General features: G+C 38.8%; 1 protein-coding gene across 5 annotated transcripts in view; it reads right to left on the reverse strand.

The window, feature by feature from the left end:
• The window catches only part of INVS (inversin), a 196,073-nt gene that overhangs the window by 92,088 nt on the left and 89,197 nt on the right, over nucleotides 1-14,788 (reverse strand). For all 5 annotated transcript variants that reach the window (XM_014582764.2, XM_006165043.3, XM_006165042.3 and 2 more), the window contains 2 exons: nucleotides 4,811-4,984; nucleotides 1,210-1,377 (listed from right to left, as the gene is read on the reverse strand). In XM_014582764.2, the coding sequence (XP_014438250.1) occupies nucleotides 1,210-1,377; nucleotides 4,811-4,984 (342 nt within the window). The remainder of the gene's footprint in view (nucleotides 1-1,209; nucleotides 1,378-4,810; nucleotides 4,985-14,788) is intronic.

Genomic DNA, 14,788 nt, shown 5'->3' on the forward strand with positions numbered 1-14,788 from the left:
TACACACACACTATGATTCCATGGATATAAAATTCAAGACATTAAAAACTAAATAATATATCATCTAGGAATACAAATATATGCGGTAAAACTACAGTGAAAATCAGTGTGATGAAAAATACAAAGCTGAAGAGAATTCTTTGCCTCTGAGAAAGGAGAGAATGGAAGGTAACTGGGAGGTACTTCACTCCGGGATTTCAAAGGTAATGGTAATGCACTTTTCCTTAAACTCGGTGGTAAGTATATGAGTATTTGCTTTTTTTTTTTTTTCTGTATTTTACTGACATACATTTATATCTAGTCACTACTTTAAAAAGACAAATATACTGGGTCATCAGAAAAGTCATGACTCATTTTTGCATAGAAAAACATGGGGAAAAAGGTCAGGACTTTTCCAATGACCCAATAAAGCAAAGAAAACAAGTTACAAATAAAATCAAGAAAGTAGTTGATGGGGCCAGAATGAACATGGGACAGGGGGGATAAATGCAATGGGAAATTGGAACATAAGAAACTTATGTGGTCTTGGGGACCAACAGGTGGTGTGGTGGTTAAAGAGTTGGACACTCCCATGAGGCCAACCATGGTTTGAGTCCTGGACCTGGTGGCTTGCTTTCTCACTTTCCCTCTCTCTCTCTCTCTCTCTCTCTCTGTCTCTCTGTGGTCAAATTAAAATAAATGAATGAATAAATAAAGTAAAATAAATAATTCTTAAGAAAAATAAACTTATGTGGTCTTAAATAGGGGTATCAAAATGTTCTGTTTCTTGGGGGATAGATCCACAAGTTTGTTGTTTAGTTTGATTTTATTTATTCACTTATTTATTTTATTTTATTTTTCCCCCTGTAAGATACGTGTGCTCACTGGCGAGAGAAAAAAAGGGAGAGGGAAAGTGAAAAATCATCTCCTAGAGGGGATAGCCATGTGGCAATCTCTTTTCCTCCATTCTCCTTTTGGGATTTTGGGCACTCATGCACATGCACCTGGCATGTTTTTCAAGGCACCAGTCTGGGACTTGAAATGCTCAGTCGGCCATGTGGGATCTGGCTGCTTTAACCACCACACCACCAGCTGGCCATATGTTCTGTATTCTTTTGTTTCATAATTTGCTTATATGTCATGTATAGGTTTTGCCATATATTTGATAGTCCGTAATATTTTTTTTTCTAATACAAGGCCATCCAGAACTAGCAGTGCCATTCTACTCACCAGAATGCATCTCACTGTATGAACAGCACTTGGATCTTTATGGTTGGCGGCCCAGTGAAGTGGGATCTTGCCTTCAACATCAGGAATCCCAATGTTGGAATCATGCTTGATAAGCAGCTTCACATGCTCAGGGTTATTGTAGTAGGCACTCCAATGCAGAGCTGTTTGCTGAAAAATTGAGGCAATCTCTCAAAACAGCAGTAACAACTAACCTTCCCCAGGCTTTTACTACGTGACAGACACTGAGTATAATTTTCACTTTATCAAACTGAAACTCTGCACCCTGTTAACAGTAACTACCTATTTCCACCTCTCTCCAGATCCTACCAATGATCTCTCTATTCTCTGTCTCAGTGAAGTTGACTACTCTAGGGACTGCATAATTGGAATCTCACACAATATTTGTCCTTTTGTGCCTGACTTATTTTACCTAGCAAGTTTCTTCAAAGTTTATTCATGTTGTACCATGTGCCCAAATTTCATTTCTTTTTAAGACTGAATCTATATCCATATATTACACACACACACACACACACACACACACACACACACACACTAGGTCATCAGGGAAGTTATGATGTATTTTTCTATGTTTTTCTATGCAAAACTGTGTCATGACTTTCTTGATGACCCAACAGATACTATGTTTTGATTATCAAGTTACCTATTCACAGACATTTGGCTTGCTTCCATTTTTTGGTACTGTGAATAGCACTACTACTGAATATGGATGTGCACTTACTTGTTTAGGTCCTTTATTTCAAATCTTCTGGGTATGTTCATCCCAGAAGTACAATGCTGGATCATATCTTAATTCTAAGTTTAACTTTTGAGTAATTGTCATGCTATTTTCTGTAACAGTTGTACCCTTTTTTTAAGAATGTAAACCTGGGACCTTCCTATGTGGGCCAAGGTGCATTACTGCTGCATCGTTGCCTGGCCCCGTTTTGCCCATTTTTAAATTTGTTGTGGTTGTTGTCGCTGTCTGTCTTCATTCTATTATTTATTTATTTATTGCCAGAAGGTGCATATGCTCAACAGAGAAAGGCAAGAGAGAGGCAGAGGGACCTAATAAAAGGCAAGAAAGACAGAGAGGCAGAGGGAGAAAGGACCCCCCAAGTGAAGGGTAGTTATGCTGTAAGACCCTCCCAAGTAGGGGATGGTCATGCTGTGATCCCTTCTTTTCTATTTTTCCATCCTATCTAGATTCGGGCATGCATGCGTATATGTGTCTGGCCTATTTTTCAAGCCACAAGGACTGGGATTCAAACCACAGTCTGCGATGTGGGGTGGAGCTTCCTTAATCAGTAGGCTTAGAGGGTGGCCCTGGTGTTCATATTAAAAGTATGCTATAAAATAATTGATCTGTGACAGATTGGAAACAAACAAACAAAAATCCTGATCCTTCACAGATAGTTTGAGAATCACTGTTCCTTTTTTTTTTTTTTTTCTTTTTTAGGAATTATTTTATTTTATTTTATTTTTTATTGAAAGGTTTTTTCGCTATAGGTCGCGTGCGCTCGCCAGACACACAGAGAGAGACATAGAGACAGAAAGCGAGAAATCACCCCCCAGGGGGGATGGTCACGCCGCAATCCCTTCTCCTCCATTCTCCTCTTGGGATCTTGGGCACGCACGCACACGCGTCCGGCGTGAGTTCTAAGCCACCGGGCCCGGGACGCGAACCGCGGTCGACTACATGGGAATCCAGCGACATAGACATTACGCTAACTGCTGGTTCCCAGGAATTATTTTATTTAACTTTATTCATTTATTTAAATTTGACCAGAGAGGGAGGGGGAGAGAGAGAGAGAGAGGAAACAAGCCACCAGGTCTGGGACTCAAACCAGGGTGAGCCATGTGGGAGTCCAATGTCCTCAACCACCACGCCACCTGCTGGCCCCGAGAATCACTGTTCTAGGCTTTTGTTTTACTCTCATCTCTGTGCCGACCTGGACCATTAGGTCTATCTTCTATTTGTCTGACTAGATAACCTGTCATCCCTGTGCAACAACAGAAAAGTGTACAGACACTGGAAGACAGCAGGAAGCTCCTAGAATATATTGGAGAAGACATTATAAAGTCCAAAGAGAATTGTAGCTTCTAAAGTGATTAAAGGGCCACTGCAGATTGTTCAAAGTGCTTTTTTCAGAGAAATATCAGCACTACAAATGCTGTTAGGAATAATATTAATTTACAATAGTCGTAAAGTTAAAGTTGATCTCAGAATTCTGGATGACTATTAAACTAAATCTGAAAACTACATTTAAAACACTGTGAGAGTGAAAGATTATTGACTATAAACCCAGTAGATTTCTCATCATGAGAGTTTGTTTGTTTTTGAGACAGAGAAAGAGAGAAATTTTCGAGAGAGAGGAAATCTGGACAAAAATATTTGATTGACATGTTGCCATTTTGTGATCCCCTTTCCTAGCCTCCCAGATGGCCAGGACCACAAGTGTGTGTCACCATGCCTGGCCTGTTTTTAGGTGGGACTAGGAACCAAACCTAGGCCTTGCATGCTGCCTCAGCCACTGTACCGTGGCACCTTCCCACTTGTGTCACGAGGGCTGGGCCAGTCTTAGGAGTTTTAATTACAAGGCAGCATTGGTGGTAAGATGACCCTTTCCTGGTGGAAAGAAAGAATTATTGCACTTGTCTGAGTAAAGACCACACTTTTTTCCCTATAAAGAATGTTCAGAGCATCAGTCAAACAATGCCCAATGGGGGCCAGCAGGTGTCGTGGTGGTTGGGGTTCTGAACTTCCATATGGACAACCGCGGTTTGAGTTCCCGACCTGGCAGCTTGCTTTCTCATTTTCCCTTTCTCTTTCTCTGGTCAAATTAAAAATAATAATAATAAATAAAATTAAATAGGCAATTATTTAAAAACAATGCCCAGTAATTATTTAAGAGCAGGAAAGATAACAAATTCTAGCAACAATGTCACAGCAGATGTTAGAATTGAAATGAAATTTTTAATTATTTTACAGCTAACATTTATTGAAAGCATAGTACACACTGAGCACTGTGCTATGCAATTTACATTATTCTCTTATCTTCAGTATGCCCACCACTCTTTCTTCACATATGTGAAAACTGAGGCACAGAGGAGTTAGGTCATTTGGCCAAGGACACTCAACAAGTAAATAGTGGCTTCTGGATCGAAACTTGAGAAGTCTAATGCCGAAGTCCAGGTCATTAAACCACTGTGCACTTAGTACATTACTCTGGGTATTTAGCCACTTAAGTCTAACCATCTACAGTAACTATCATGGCTATCTAACAAATATTGAGCTTTGGAGTTACACAGGGCTGGATCTGAATTCTAGTTCTGCCACTTGGCTCTTGAACACAATTTTAATCTTCCTGAACTATAGTTTCCCCATCTGTAAAAAGGAGTTGCTACTACTTACCACACATGGGTGCTACAAGGATAAAATGACACAGTTTAAAGGAATTACTTTCCCAAAATGTATGGAGACTTGGAAATGTTCCATCATGTGTATGGTGAAAATTTAGGTCTTCTTTCTTGAAGTTTAACATCATAAAAGGAAACATGTGATTTGCCTTATTTGTCTTCAATTTTGACAGTCCATTACCTTGTTTTTATCTTGGGTATCCACCTCTCCCGGTGCCATAAACTTTAGCAGAAGTGCCAAACACTTAGGGCTCTTGTGCCGGGTGGTCAAGTGCAAAGGGGTCATCTCTTCTAGATCCTTTTGCATCCAGTTTGCTCTACGTGTGAGTAAGAGTTTCATGAAACGATAATTTCCCTAAATAAAGAACAAGAGAAATTAAGAAAAATTTATGCCTGGGGCCAAATTAAAAAAACAAGTATTTTAATTATTTTCCTAGAGTAATAACATTCAGAGAAATTAATAAAAGGAAAAATACTCCTAATTTCACTGTACTAAGATATCAATTGTTTTATTATTTTATGTTTCTTCCTGATCACTTTGTACATAAATATAATTTACACAGTGGTTGGTAAATTATTTTATGGGACTCAGGCAACATTTTATTTAATAAGTTTTCTTTTTAGATTTTTTTTTTTTTTAAGAGCGATTTTTTTGCTATAGGGTGCGTGTGCTCTCTGGAAAGACAGAGAGACAGAAAGCAAGAAATCATCTCCCTGGGGGATGGCTACACTAAAATCCCTTCTCTTCCATTCTCCTTTTAGGAGCTTGGGCACGCATGCACACACACCCCGTGTGAGTTTCAAGTCACCAGCTCTGAGACTTGAAACATGGTCGACTATGTGGTAGTACAACAACATAACTATTATGCCATCTTCTGGTCTCTAGATATTTATAATGTATCCAACAGCTTCTTTTCTTTCTTTCTTTTCTTTTTTTTTTTTTTAGAATTGTTTTATTTAACTTTGTTTATTTAAATTTGACCAGAGAGGGACAGAGTAAGAGAGAGAGAACGAGAAATTGAGAAAGCAAGGCTCCAAGTCCAGTATTTAAACCACAGTCAGCCATGTGGGAGTCCAGCGTCGTTAACTACCATTTATCTATAAGTTTCCTGAAGTCCCTGTGTATATTTTTTTCTCTTTACTGTGATCTCCCACACAAACTGGAAGTTTCATGAAGGCAGAATGTATGTTCTATTGACTGCTGTGTTCAGTATAGTTCCTGGCATAAAACAGGTGCTCCATGACTATTACTTGGACTGAGTGAAGAAGAAGAAATTAAATACCTTCCAGAGGTTTTTGTTTTCATTTAAAACTCTTTTTTTTGGGAGAGGTTTTCTTTTCTTTCTTTCTTTCTTTTTTTTTTTTTTTTTTTTTTTTTTGCTATAGGGTGTGTGCTCTCTCCAGAAAGATAGACAGAAAGTGAGAAATCATCCCCCAGGCGGGATGGTTCCCCAGGGGGGATGGCCACGCCGCAATCCCTTCTTCCTCCATTCTCCTCTCGGGATCTTGAGCATGTACGCACATGCACCCGGTGTGAGTTTAAGCCACCGGGCCCCAGACTTGAACCGCGGTCGACTACATGGAGTTCATCGACATAGCCATTATGCTAACTGCTGGTCCCTAAAAATCTTATTAATGGGGGGCCAGCAGGTGGTGTGGTGGTTGAGGAGACTGAATCCCACCTGGTGGACTTCACGGTTTGAGTCCTGGACCTAGTGGCTTGAAAATCAGGTTGTCATGTGCATGTCCAAAATCCAGAGAGAGTGAAGGAAAGGGATTGCAGCATGGCCACCCCTCTGGGGGAGTGATTTCTCACTTTCCTTCTCTCTATCTCTGGTGAACATGTGCACTCAATAGAAAAAAATAAATGAAGAAATAGGGGTCAGTAGGTGGCACAGTGGTTATGGCACTGGACTCCCATATGGCCAACCATGGTTCAAGTCCCAGACCTATTGGCTTGAAACACACTGGCCGTGTGTGTGTGCATGTCCAAAATCCCAAGAGAAGAATGGAGGAGAATGAACTATGGTGTGGCTATCTCCCCTGGGGGGTGATGTCTTACTTTCTGTCTCTCTGTCTCTTGGGCAAGCACATGTGCCTTATAGCAAAAGTCCTTCTTAAACATTAAAAAAAAAAAAAAAAAACTTAAAAAAATCGTATTTATGGTTGCTGTATTAGACCATAACAGTTAAGAATCATAATTCCCAAATATCTGGTAATTGGCTATTCTTACTTTTTAATGTTTCATTTATCTGTTCTTCATGAAAGTGTCCATCACTATTTACATTTCTCTTTTTACTCACTGACAGTTCTTGAGAAGGAAGGTGCTAAAATTTCCTCAAGAGGGCACCCTGCTCTAAATTTCTTGCCATTTTTTCTTTGAAAAAAGAAAGTGCCCAGAAAAAACAAATCTATGTGACAAGTCCTACCGAAAAATAAGGTTTGACCTTTCTGAGCATAACATTTCAAATATTACAGAATAATTCATCATGACCTTTTAAAGATATTCAATCAGACAATCATTTTGATTGTGAAATTAGAGGAAGAGGGAAGGAGAAGTAAAGTACTGTATGTCAGTGAGGGGAACTACTGAGATACAGACACAGTGCTTGGCATATTTATGCTTTATGTTATTCTGGGGACTCTACCTACACGAAACATGCTACACTGCAGTAACAATACTTACTCAGTCATTCGCTAATTCACTCAACAAACGATCATTGAGCCTTGCTACGGAGCAGGCAATAGCACAAGGTCCGAACTTCACTTCTTTATAACAGAGCCCTTTTGCATAGGTTTCATTTTTGCTCCTCCATAGAACTATCAGGGAAAACTTTTACACATTAAATAAAGTATCCTCCTATGACTCTATTTTATTATCTATAAAATAGGGTTGATAATAATGCCTGAAATTATTGGGTTGTCAGAAAAGTCATGACATATTTTTCTATTTCTCTATGCAAGAATGCATCATGACTTTCCTGATGACCCAATATCATGCATATGAAATGAGATAGATAGTATTTGTAAAGTATTTAGGGCAGTACACAAGTCAAATGCTCAATAAATGTTTGCTAGTATTTTTTTTTTAAATTTTGCCAGAGTGTATGTACATTCACGAGAGAGTCAGAGAGAGAGGAGAAAACACCTACCATGGGATATGGCCAAGGCCCAATCCCTTCTCTATTTCTCCCACTTTTCTGATTATGGTCACATTTGTACACATTTTTCAAGCCGCTGGGTCTGGGACTTGAACTACTCAGTTGACCATCTAGGCATTCAGTCGCCTTAACCACCAGGCCACAGGCTGGCTTGCTAGTATTATTATGGACAGTTTTCCAGTGTAGAGGAGGCAACAAAATATAGTCAGGAAGAATGAGGATTGCCCATGACAATGAGCATGTAGATAGCAAAATTTGATTATATTAGGTCTTTGGGAAAGTCATGATTTTTTTTTTTGTATTTTTCTATGCAAAAATGCATCATGACTTCCCAGATGACCCAATAGTATACCTAGTTCAACTAGTGATTAAGGCAAGAACCAAGATTAGGGACAGGTAAAAGTAAAAATAATTAGAATGTTGTAAATAATATTTTTCTGATTTTTTTTTTACGATGAGAAAGATGTCTATATTCTACCTATAGGTAATGATGATCTAAGACTAACACAACTGATAGGAATTTAGTCGATACCCTAGGGAGAGAACAGCTCCCTCTTCCAGAGGACAGAGACCCATCAGATATTATTTATGAAGGTTGGAGCTAGAAACAATATAGTTCACTTGGACTAACGGCAACGTCCTTGGTCTCACAAATGAGCATTTATTAAATGTCCATTACATGTAAATTCAGTCTCAGGATGAGAAGAAGAACAGAGAACTTTAAGAGCTAAAATCAAAATATTTCTAGTGTCAGTGAAAAGGGGGAAGATACTAGCTTGAGGCAGCAAGCTAATTTGACAGCTTCTTGAAGGCTGTATGACCCTGGGGACCCATGTTCTAGGCCACTTGCCTTCCCCCAAACCCATTTCAGCACAGAAACAAACAAAATGTCTAAACATTTTTTCAATATTGCTTGACATGAGGACTTTGTAGGTTTTCAGGAGTATTTTTTTTTTTTAAGATTTTTTTGCCATAGGGCATTTGCCCTTATGGGAAAGAGAGACAGAGACAGAGACAGAGACAGAGAGAGGGAAAGTGAGAAATCACTCCCCTCCCTCACCCAGGGGAGATGGCCAAGTCACAATTCCTTCTCCATTCTCCTCTTGGGATTTTGAGCATGCATTCACACACACTCAATGTGATTTTCAAGTTGCCAGGTCCAGGACTTGAACTGTTATAACAGCGTCTTACCCACCACACCAAATACTGGTCCCAAGAAATATTCTTATAATGCAAATACTTCGAGAAAGACCTGGAAGTTCATCATTTAATACCACCTCTTAGGGTCACAGAAAAATTGATCCTGAAGTGAGGATTATATTGGGATGTTTGTGCATTTATAATAGAAAAGAAAAAAATAGAACAAAAGAGTATATCTTCTTTATTTCTTTTTAGGTTTTTGGCATAGGGTGTGTGTGCTTACCAGAGAGAGACTGAGAAGGAAAGTGAGAAATCACCCTCTGGGGAAGATGGCCACACTACAATCACTTTTCCTCCATTCTGCTCTTGGGATTTTGTGCATGCACACACACATGCCTGGCATGATTTTCAAGTCACACTGGGCCCGAGACTCAAACCACAGTTAGTCATGCGAGAATCTAGCGCCTTAACCACTATGCTACCTTCCTCTTAAGAGGTATATCTTTTTAAGAAAACTTTTAGGTGAGAAGTGAGAGAGCTGAAGTCATAGAAATATCCTAATTTAGTCACAAAAAAAAATTATGCTGATGTGATGAGGTCTATTATGCTTCTGAAACACAGAACTATTTCCTAATGTGTCTGAAACAGTGAATAAAATGTTTTCTTGTTTTTTGTTAGTCATAATTCTCATCTTAATCTTCTCATAATTATTAATGCCAAGAGCTTGTTTTGTTAGTAATGTAAATGATTATGACATTTGGATTTTTCCCAAATGTATGAAAAGGACTATAATTTCTGAAAAGGTGAAAGAGAATAAAAATGCTCTCTGACCTGGAGAACAGCACTTGAAATGAATCTGGATAACAAATCAAACCCAAATACCAATTTTAACTTCATACCTTGGTCTGTACAGTTCTCTTACAATGAACTCCCTTACAAAAATACAGAGGGATCAGCAGAAGGCAAAATGGTTACATTGTTGGACTCCCACATAGCTGACCGTGGTTTGAGTCCTGGACCCGGTGGCTTAAAACTCACACTGAGCACATAGTCAACTACTTTTTTTTTTTTTAAAGAATTATTTATTTTGGGAACCAGCAGTTAGCATAATGGCTATGTTGCTGGACTCCCACGTAGTCGACCGCGGTTTGCGTCCCAGACCCGGTGGCTTAAAACTCACTCCGGGCGCATGTGCGTGCGTGCCCAAGATCCCGAGAGGAGAATGGAGGAAAAGGGATTGTGGCGTGACCATCCCCTCTGGAGGGTGATTTCTCGCTTTCTGTCTCTATGTCTCTCTCTGTCTGTCTGGCGAGTGCACGCGCCCTATAGCGAAAACCTCTCAAAAAAAAGAAAAAGAAAAGCAGTTTTTGCTTTAATAAATCAAAATCAAAGAAATGCTGAGAGAGCTTTGCTTAAAACTTAATGCCAGGAAACAGGTTAGAATTCTGTTCAAATAGTAGGTACATGAACCTATCAGCAGCTCAAGACAAGACAAAAATCCTTAAAATTGGAAAACAAAGCCTAGAAGAAAATCAGTAATGTTTTAGTCAAAAGTCATAGGATTCTATTTCACCAGTTCAGTCTCATATTCTTAATCTATCTTCTATTGTGATCCAATCTTCTGGACTAAATTCTGGATGTAATATTCATCTCCGGACTAGTCCCTATGATTAAGCTGGCCATTTTCTTAGTTTTTGAACTCTTATTTCTATGTGTCTGTATTTATTTTCCTGGTATAGCATTCCCTTAAACTTCTTGGAGAGTTGGTCTGGTTTTGTGGTATTATCTGTTGAAGATATTTTATAGTTTTATCAGCTGGACTAGGGAGAAATGTTCACATGTTGAAATATTCATTTTGTAAGCTAAATAATGTGACTGAATGTATAAAAGAAAATGACCCAAAAATGTAAATAAAAAAAGTAAACTTAGGAACAAACTAAAAACATTCTTAAAAAAAAAAAAAAAGACAAAGGGAAGAAAGAAGAAAAAAATAAAGAAATATAATAGACATGGTTTATGTTCCCTTTGTGTCTTTCCCCAGTTCCATTACCTACTCTTCCTCTTGAAAAGATTACTACTTGAATTGAGTGTTTATTATCTCAATGAATTTTTAAATACTTTTTATTTCATACAAGCCCATATACAAGGAGTCTTTAAAGGTTCAGGGAAAATGTGTATTATAAAAAACCTACGTATAAACTTAAAAATATTTTGAGACCAAAATAAATTTACGCCTTTTTTTTTTGGAGAGGTTTTTGCTATAAGATGTGTGCCCCCGCCAGAAAGACAGAGAGACAGAAAGCGAGAAAGCAGCCTCCTGGGGGGTGGGGTGGCCATGCTGCAATCCCTTCTCCTCCATTCTCTTCTTGGGATCTTGGGCACACATGCACACGCTCCTGGCATGAGTTTAAGCCAGGGGGTCCGGGACTCGAATCGCAGTTGACTACATGGGAGTCCAGCGACAAAGCCATTACACCAACTCCCGGTCCCACCAAAATAAACTTACACTTTAATTCCATTTTCTATAAACTTTTTGAAGTCTCCTCATATATCCATGATCCATATAGCATCATTTTATATGTTTTTGATCTTTATATAAATGGTCTGATATGAATCACTTGACATCTTTTACTCAAAGTAATATTTTTGAGATCCATCTAAGTTGCTTTGAGTCAAACATTTTCACTGGAGTGAGTATTCTATCATATGAAAATAATACATTGTATTTGTTCTGTACAGGAATATTTAACATGTTTCTTATTTTTCACTTTATAAACAATATTGTAATAAACTTTATTCTTTTAAAATTTATTTAATTTTATTTATAATTGTTATCATTTTTTTACAATTTTACCAGAAAGAGAGAGAGAATGTTAGAAAGTGAGCCTCTGAGTCCGGGACTCAAACTGCAGTTAGCCACATGGGATTCCAATGTCCCAACCACAAAGTCACCTGCCGGCCCTGTAATAAACTTTCTTGTACATATCTCCTTGTAAGCATGCTAACATTTCTGAAATTGCTGGGTTGAAATTGCTCCCTAAAGTAGCTACTCCACTTTGCATTCCCATCAATAATATATAAGAAGTCCTATTTTTCCACATCCTTGCAACTCTTGGTTTTCTCAGACTTGCTATTTTTTGCCAAACTTATGGGTATGCAGAGGTGTTTTACCACATATTTATTGTGCATTTCTCTAACCGAGGTAGAACATTTTTATATATTTGTGGGGTATTTGTTTCTTCTCCTGTGAAGACTTTTTTGGTTGTTTACTTGTTTCAGAACTTGGCTATTTGTCTTTTTCCTACTGATTAGTAGGAGTCCTTTATTTATTTTGGATATAAGTCTTCAGCAATTTTTAAAGAATTATTTATTTAATTATATTTATCATTATTATTATTATTTAATTTGCTAAAGGACATGCACACTCACGAGAGAGAGGGGGAGAGAGAGAGGAGAAAGTGAGAAAGCAAGCTACCAGGTCCGGGACTCAAACCACAAACTGAGGTCAATCATGTGGGAGTCCAGCCCCTTAACTACCACACCACCAGCTGGTCCTAGTCTTCATCAATTTTATGAATATCTTCTTTCATTTTGTGGCTTACTTTTTTACTTTGCTTATGCTCTTCCACTAGGAATGCATTCATGATATGAATGATACTGTCAGCTTTCTTTCTTTCTAAGAGAATTTTTTGCTATAGAGCACATACACTCACCAGAGAGACAGATACAGAAGTGAAAAATCACCCTCGGGGGATGGCCATGCTGCAATCCCATCTCCTCCATACTCCTCTTGAAGTCTTGGGCACGCATGCACCTGGCATGAATTTTAAGGTGATGGGTCTGGGACTCGAACCATGTGGGAGTCCAGCAAAGTAACCATTATTCCATCTACTGGTCCACTTTCCTTTTATTCAGGGAGGTTTATGCTATAGGGCACGTGCGCTTGCTGGAGAGACAGAAAGAGACAGAGACAGAAAACTAGAAATCATCTCCCAGAGGGGATGACCATGCTGCAATCCCCTCTCCTCCACTCTTCTCTTGGGACCCTGGGCATGCACACACAGGCGCTCGGAGTGAATTCCAAGCCACTGGGTCCAGGACTCAAACTGAACTTGCCATGTAGAAATCCAGCAATATAACTATTATGCCATCTGCTGGTGCTGATATTATCAGCTTTTACCATTAGACTTCATATATTTTGAAATTTTTGTTTGCAGGCTCATTTTCTTTTCTTTTCTTTTTTTCTCTTTTAACTGCCAGGGATGTGTGCACTCATGGGACAGAGAGAGAAAGGAAAAATACACTCCACAACAGGGTATGGTCCCGGCACAATTTATTCTTCTCCATCTTTCTATCTTATTGGAATTTTGGCCATGCATATGTATGGACCCAGCATTTTCTTTCAAGTTGTCAGGGCTATAATTCCAACTGTAGTCAGTCATATGGAATGTCATTCCCTTAACCACTAGGCTATAGGGCTGGCCCTACTGGTTCATTTTCAAGAGAAGATTGTTTGCTGTTGTTTTCCATTCATTTGCCTTTTTCTTTACTCTTTACTCACCCTTATAGCTGTTTAACACACCTCTAAGTGGATTATAAGAATGTTTTTTCAACAGTCTCTTGGAGTATCCTCTCTAATGAAAATAGGGATATCATCACTGCCACTAAGTTAATGGGTAGCTTCGTGGTCCTGAGACTTGGTCCCACTCTTGACATTTCTCTATACAAACAGCTTCCTCTAAAGTTATAGCCTCATACTAAGGTAAAGAATATCCCAAAGTTTCAGGCATTTTCTTAGCTTGATCAAGCTTTCAATCACTCAGTGAAAAGGAAGAGAGTATCTCTGAACCAGTTTATCTAAAATCAGGGTCTAGGAATTGCTTTCTGCTTCTGGTAGGTGCCTTTAAGATTAGCTTCTAGGCAACTGGAAACTGCTCTCCAAGACATTCTGGATCTCCATCTTTACATTTCTTCCCCAAATACTACTCTTATTTTCTATATTTGGCTCCTGTTTGTCTGCTCTTCTGAAACAATTAATTTAACAGACTTCAATGCCCAAGACCTGTTGCAGCCCTTTTCACCACTGGGATGCCAAAAAGACTAATTGTTCTCCCTAAACCAATACCTTGGGACTGCACATTTCCCAACGAATCTCTATGCATTCTTGCTCTTTCTCTGTCCCCATCCCTCAGATTCACTCTCCTAGTAGTTCAGGAAAAAACAATTGATCACTGTATCTACAAACTGTTCACCGTATCATTTTTGTCTGTCCATAGGTTTGTATGTACTTTTGTTCTGGAATTATTAGAACTATATTTATAGTAGCACATACAAATGCAAAATAAACATTCTGTCATATTTCATTCTAAATTCTAACCCTATTATATACCAAAAATACACCATTTAATATTGAAATGGAAAGAACAGAAACATGATTTGCTAGTATAAGTTCTAATATATATATATATATATAAATTGTATATTTATAAACTCTCAAGGTATTTACCGTGTTAACTTTTAAAGATAATTACTATCTCTAGGAAGTATATAGGTCCCAATTTTCAGTAATTTTATTATATCAAACTTTTCTGTAATGGCTGCAGACTCAAAAGAGTTTTAGAAATACTGCAAGCCTGGGAACCAGCAGTTAGCGTAATGGCTATGTCGCTGGACTCCCACGTAGTCGACCGCGGTTCACGTCCCAGACCCAGTGGCTTAAAACTCACACCGGGTGCGTGTGTGTGCGTGCCCAAGATCCCGAGAGGAGGATGGAGGAGAAGGGATTGCGGCGTGACCATCCCCCCTGGGGGGTGATTTCTCGCTTTCTGTCTCTATGTCTCTGTCTGTCTGTCGAGCGC

The sequence above is a fragment of the Tupaia chinensis genome, unplaced genomic scaffold (genome assembly GCF_000334495.1).
Source record: "Tupaia chinensis unplaced genomic scaffold, TupChi_1.0 Scaffold143795_1, whole genome shotgun sequence".
Lineage (NCBI taxonomy): Eukaryota > Metazoa > Chordata > Mammalia > Scandentia > Tupaiidae > Tupaia > Tupaia belangeri.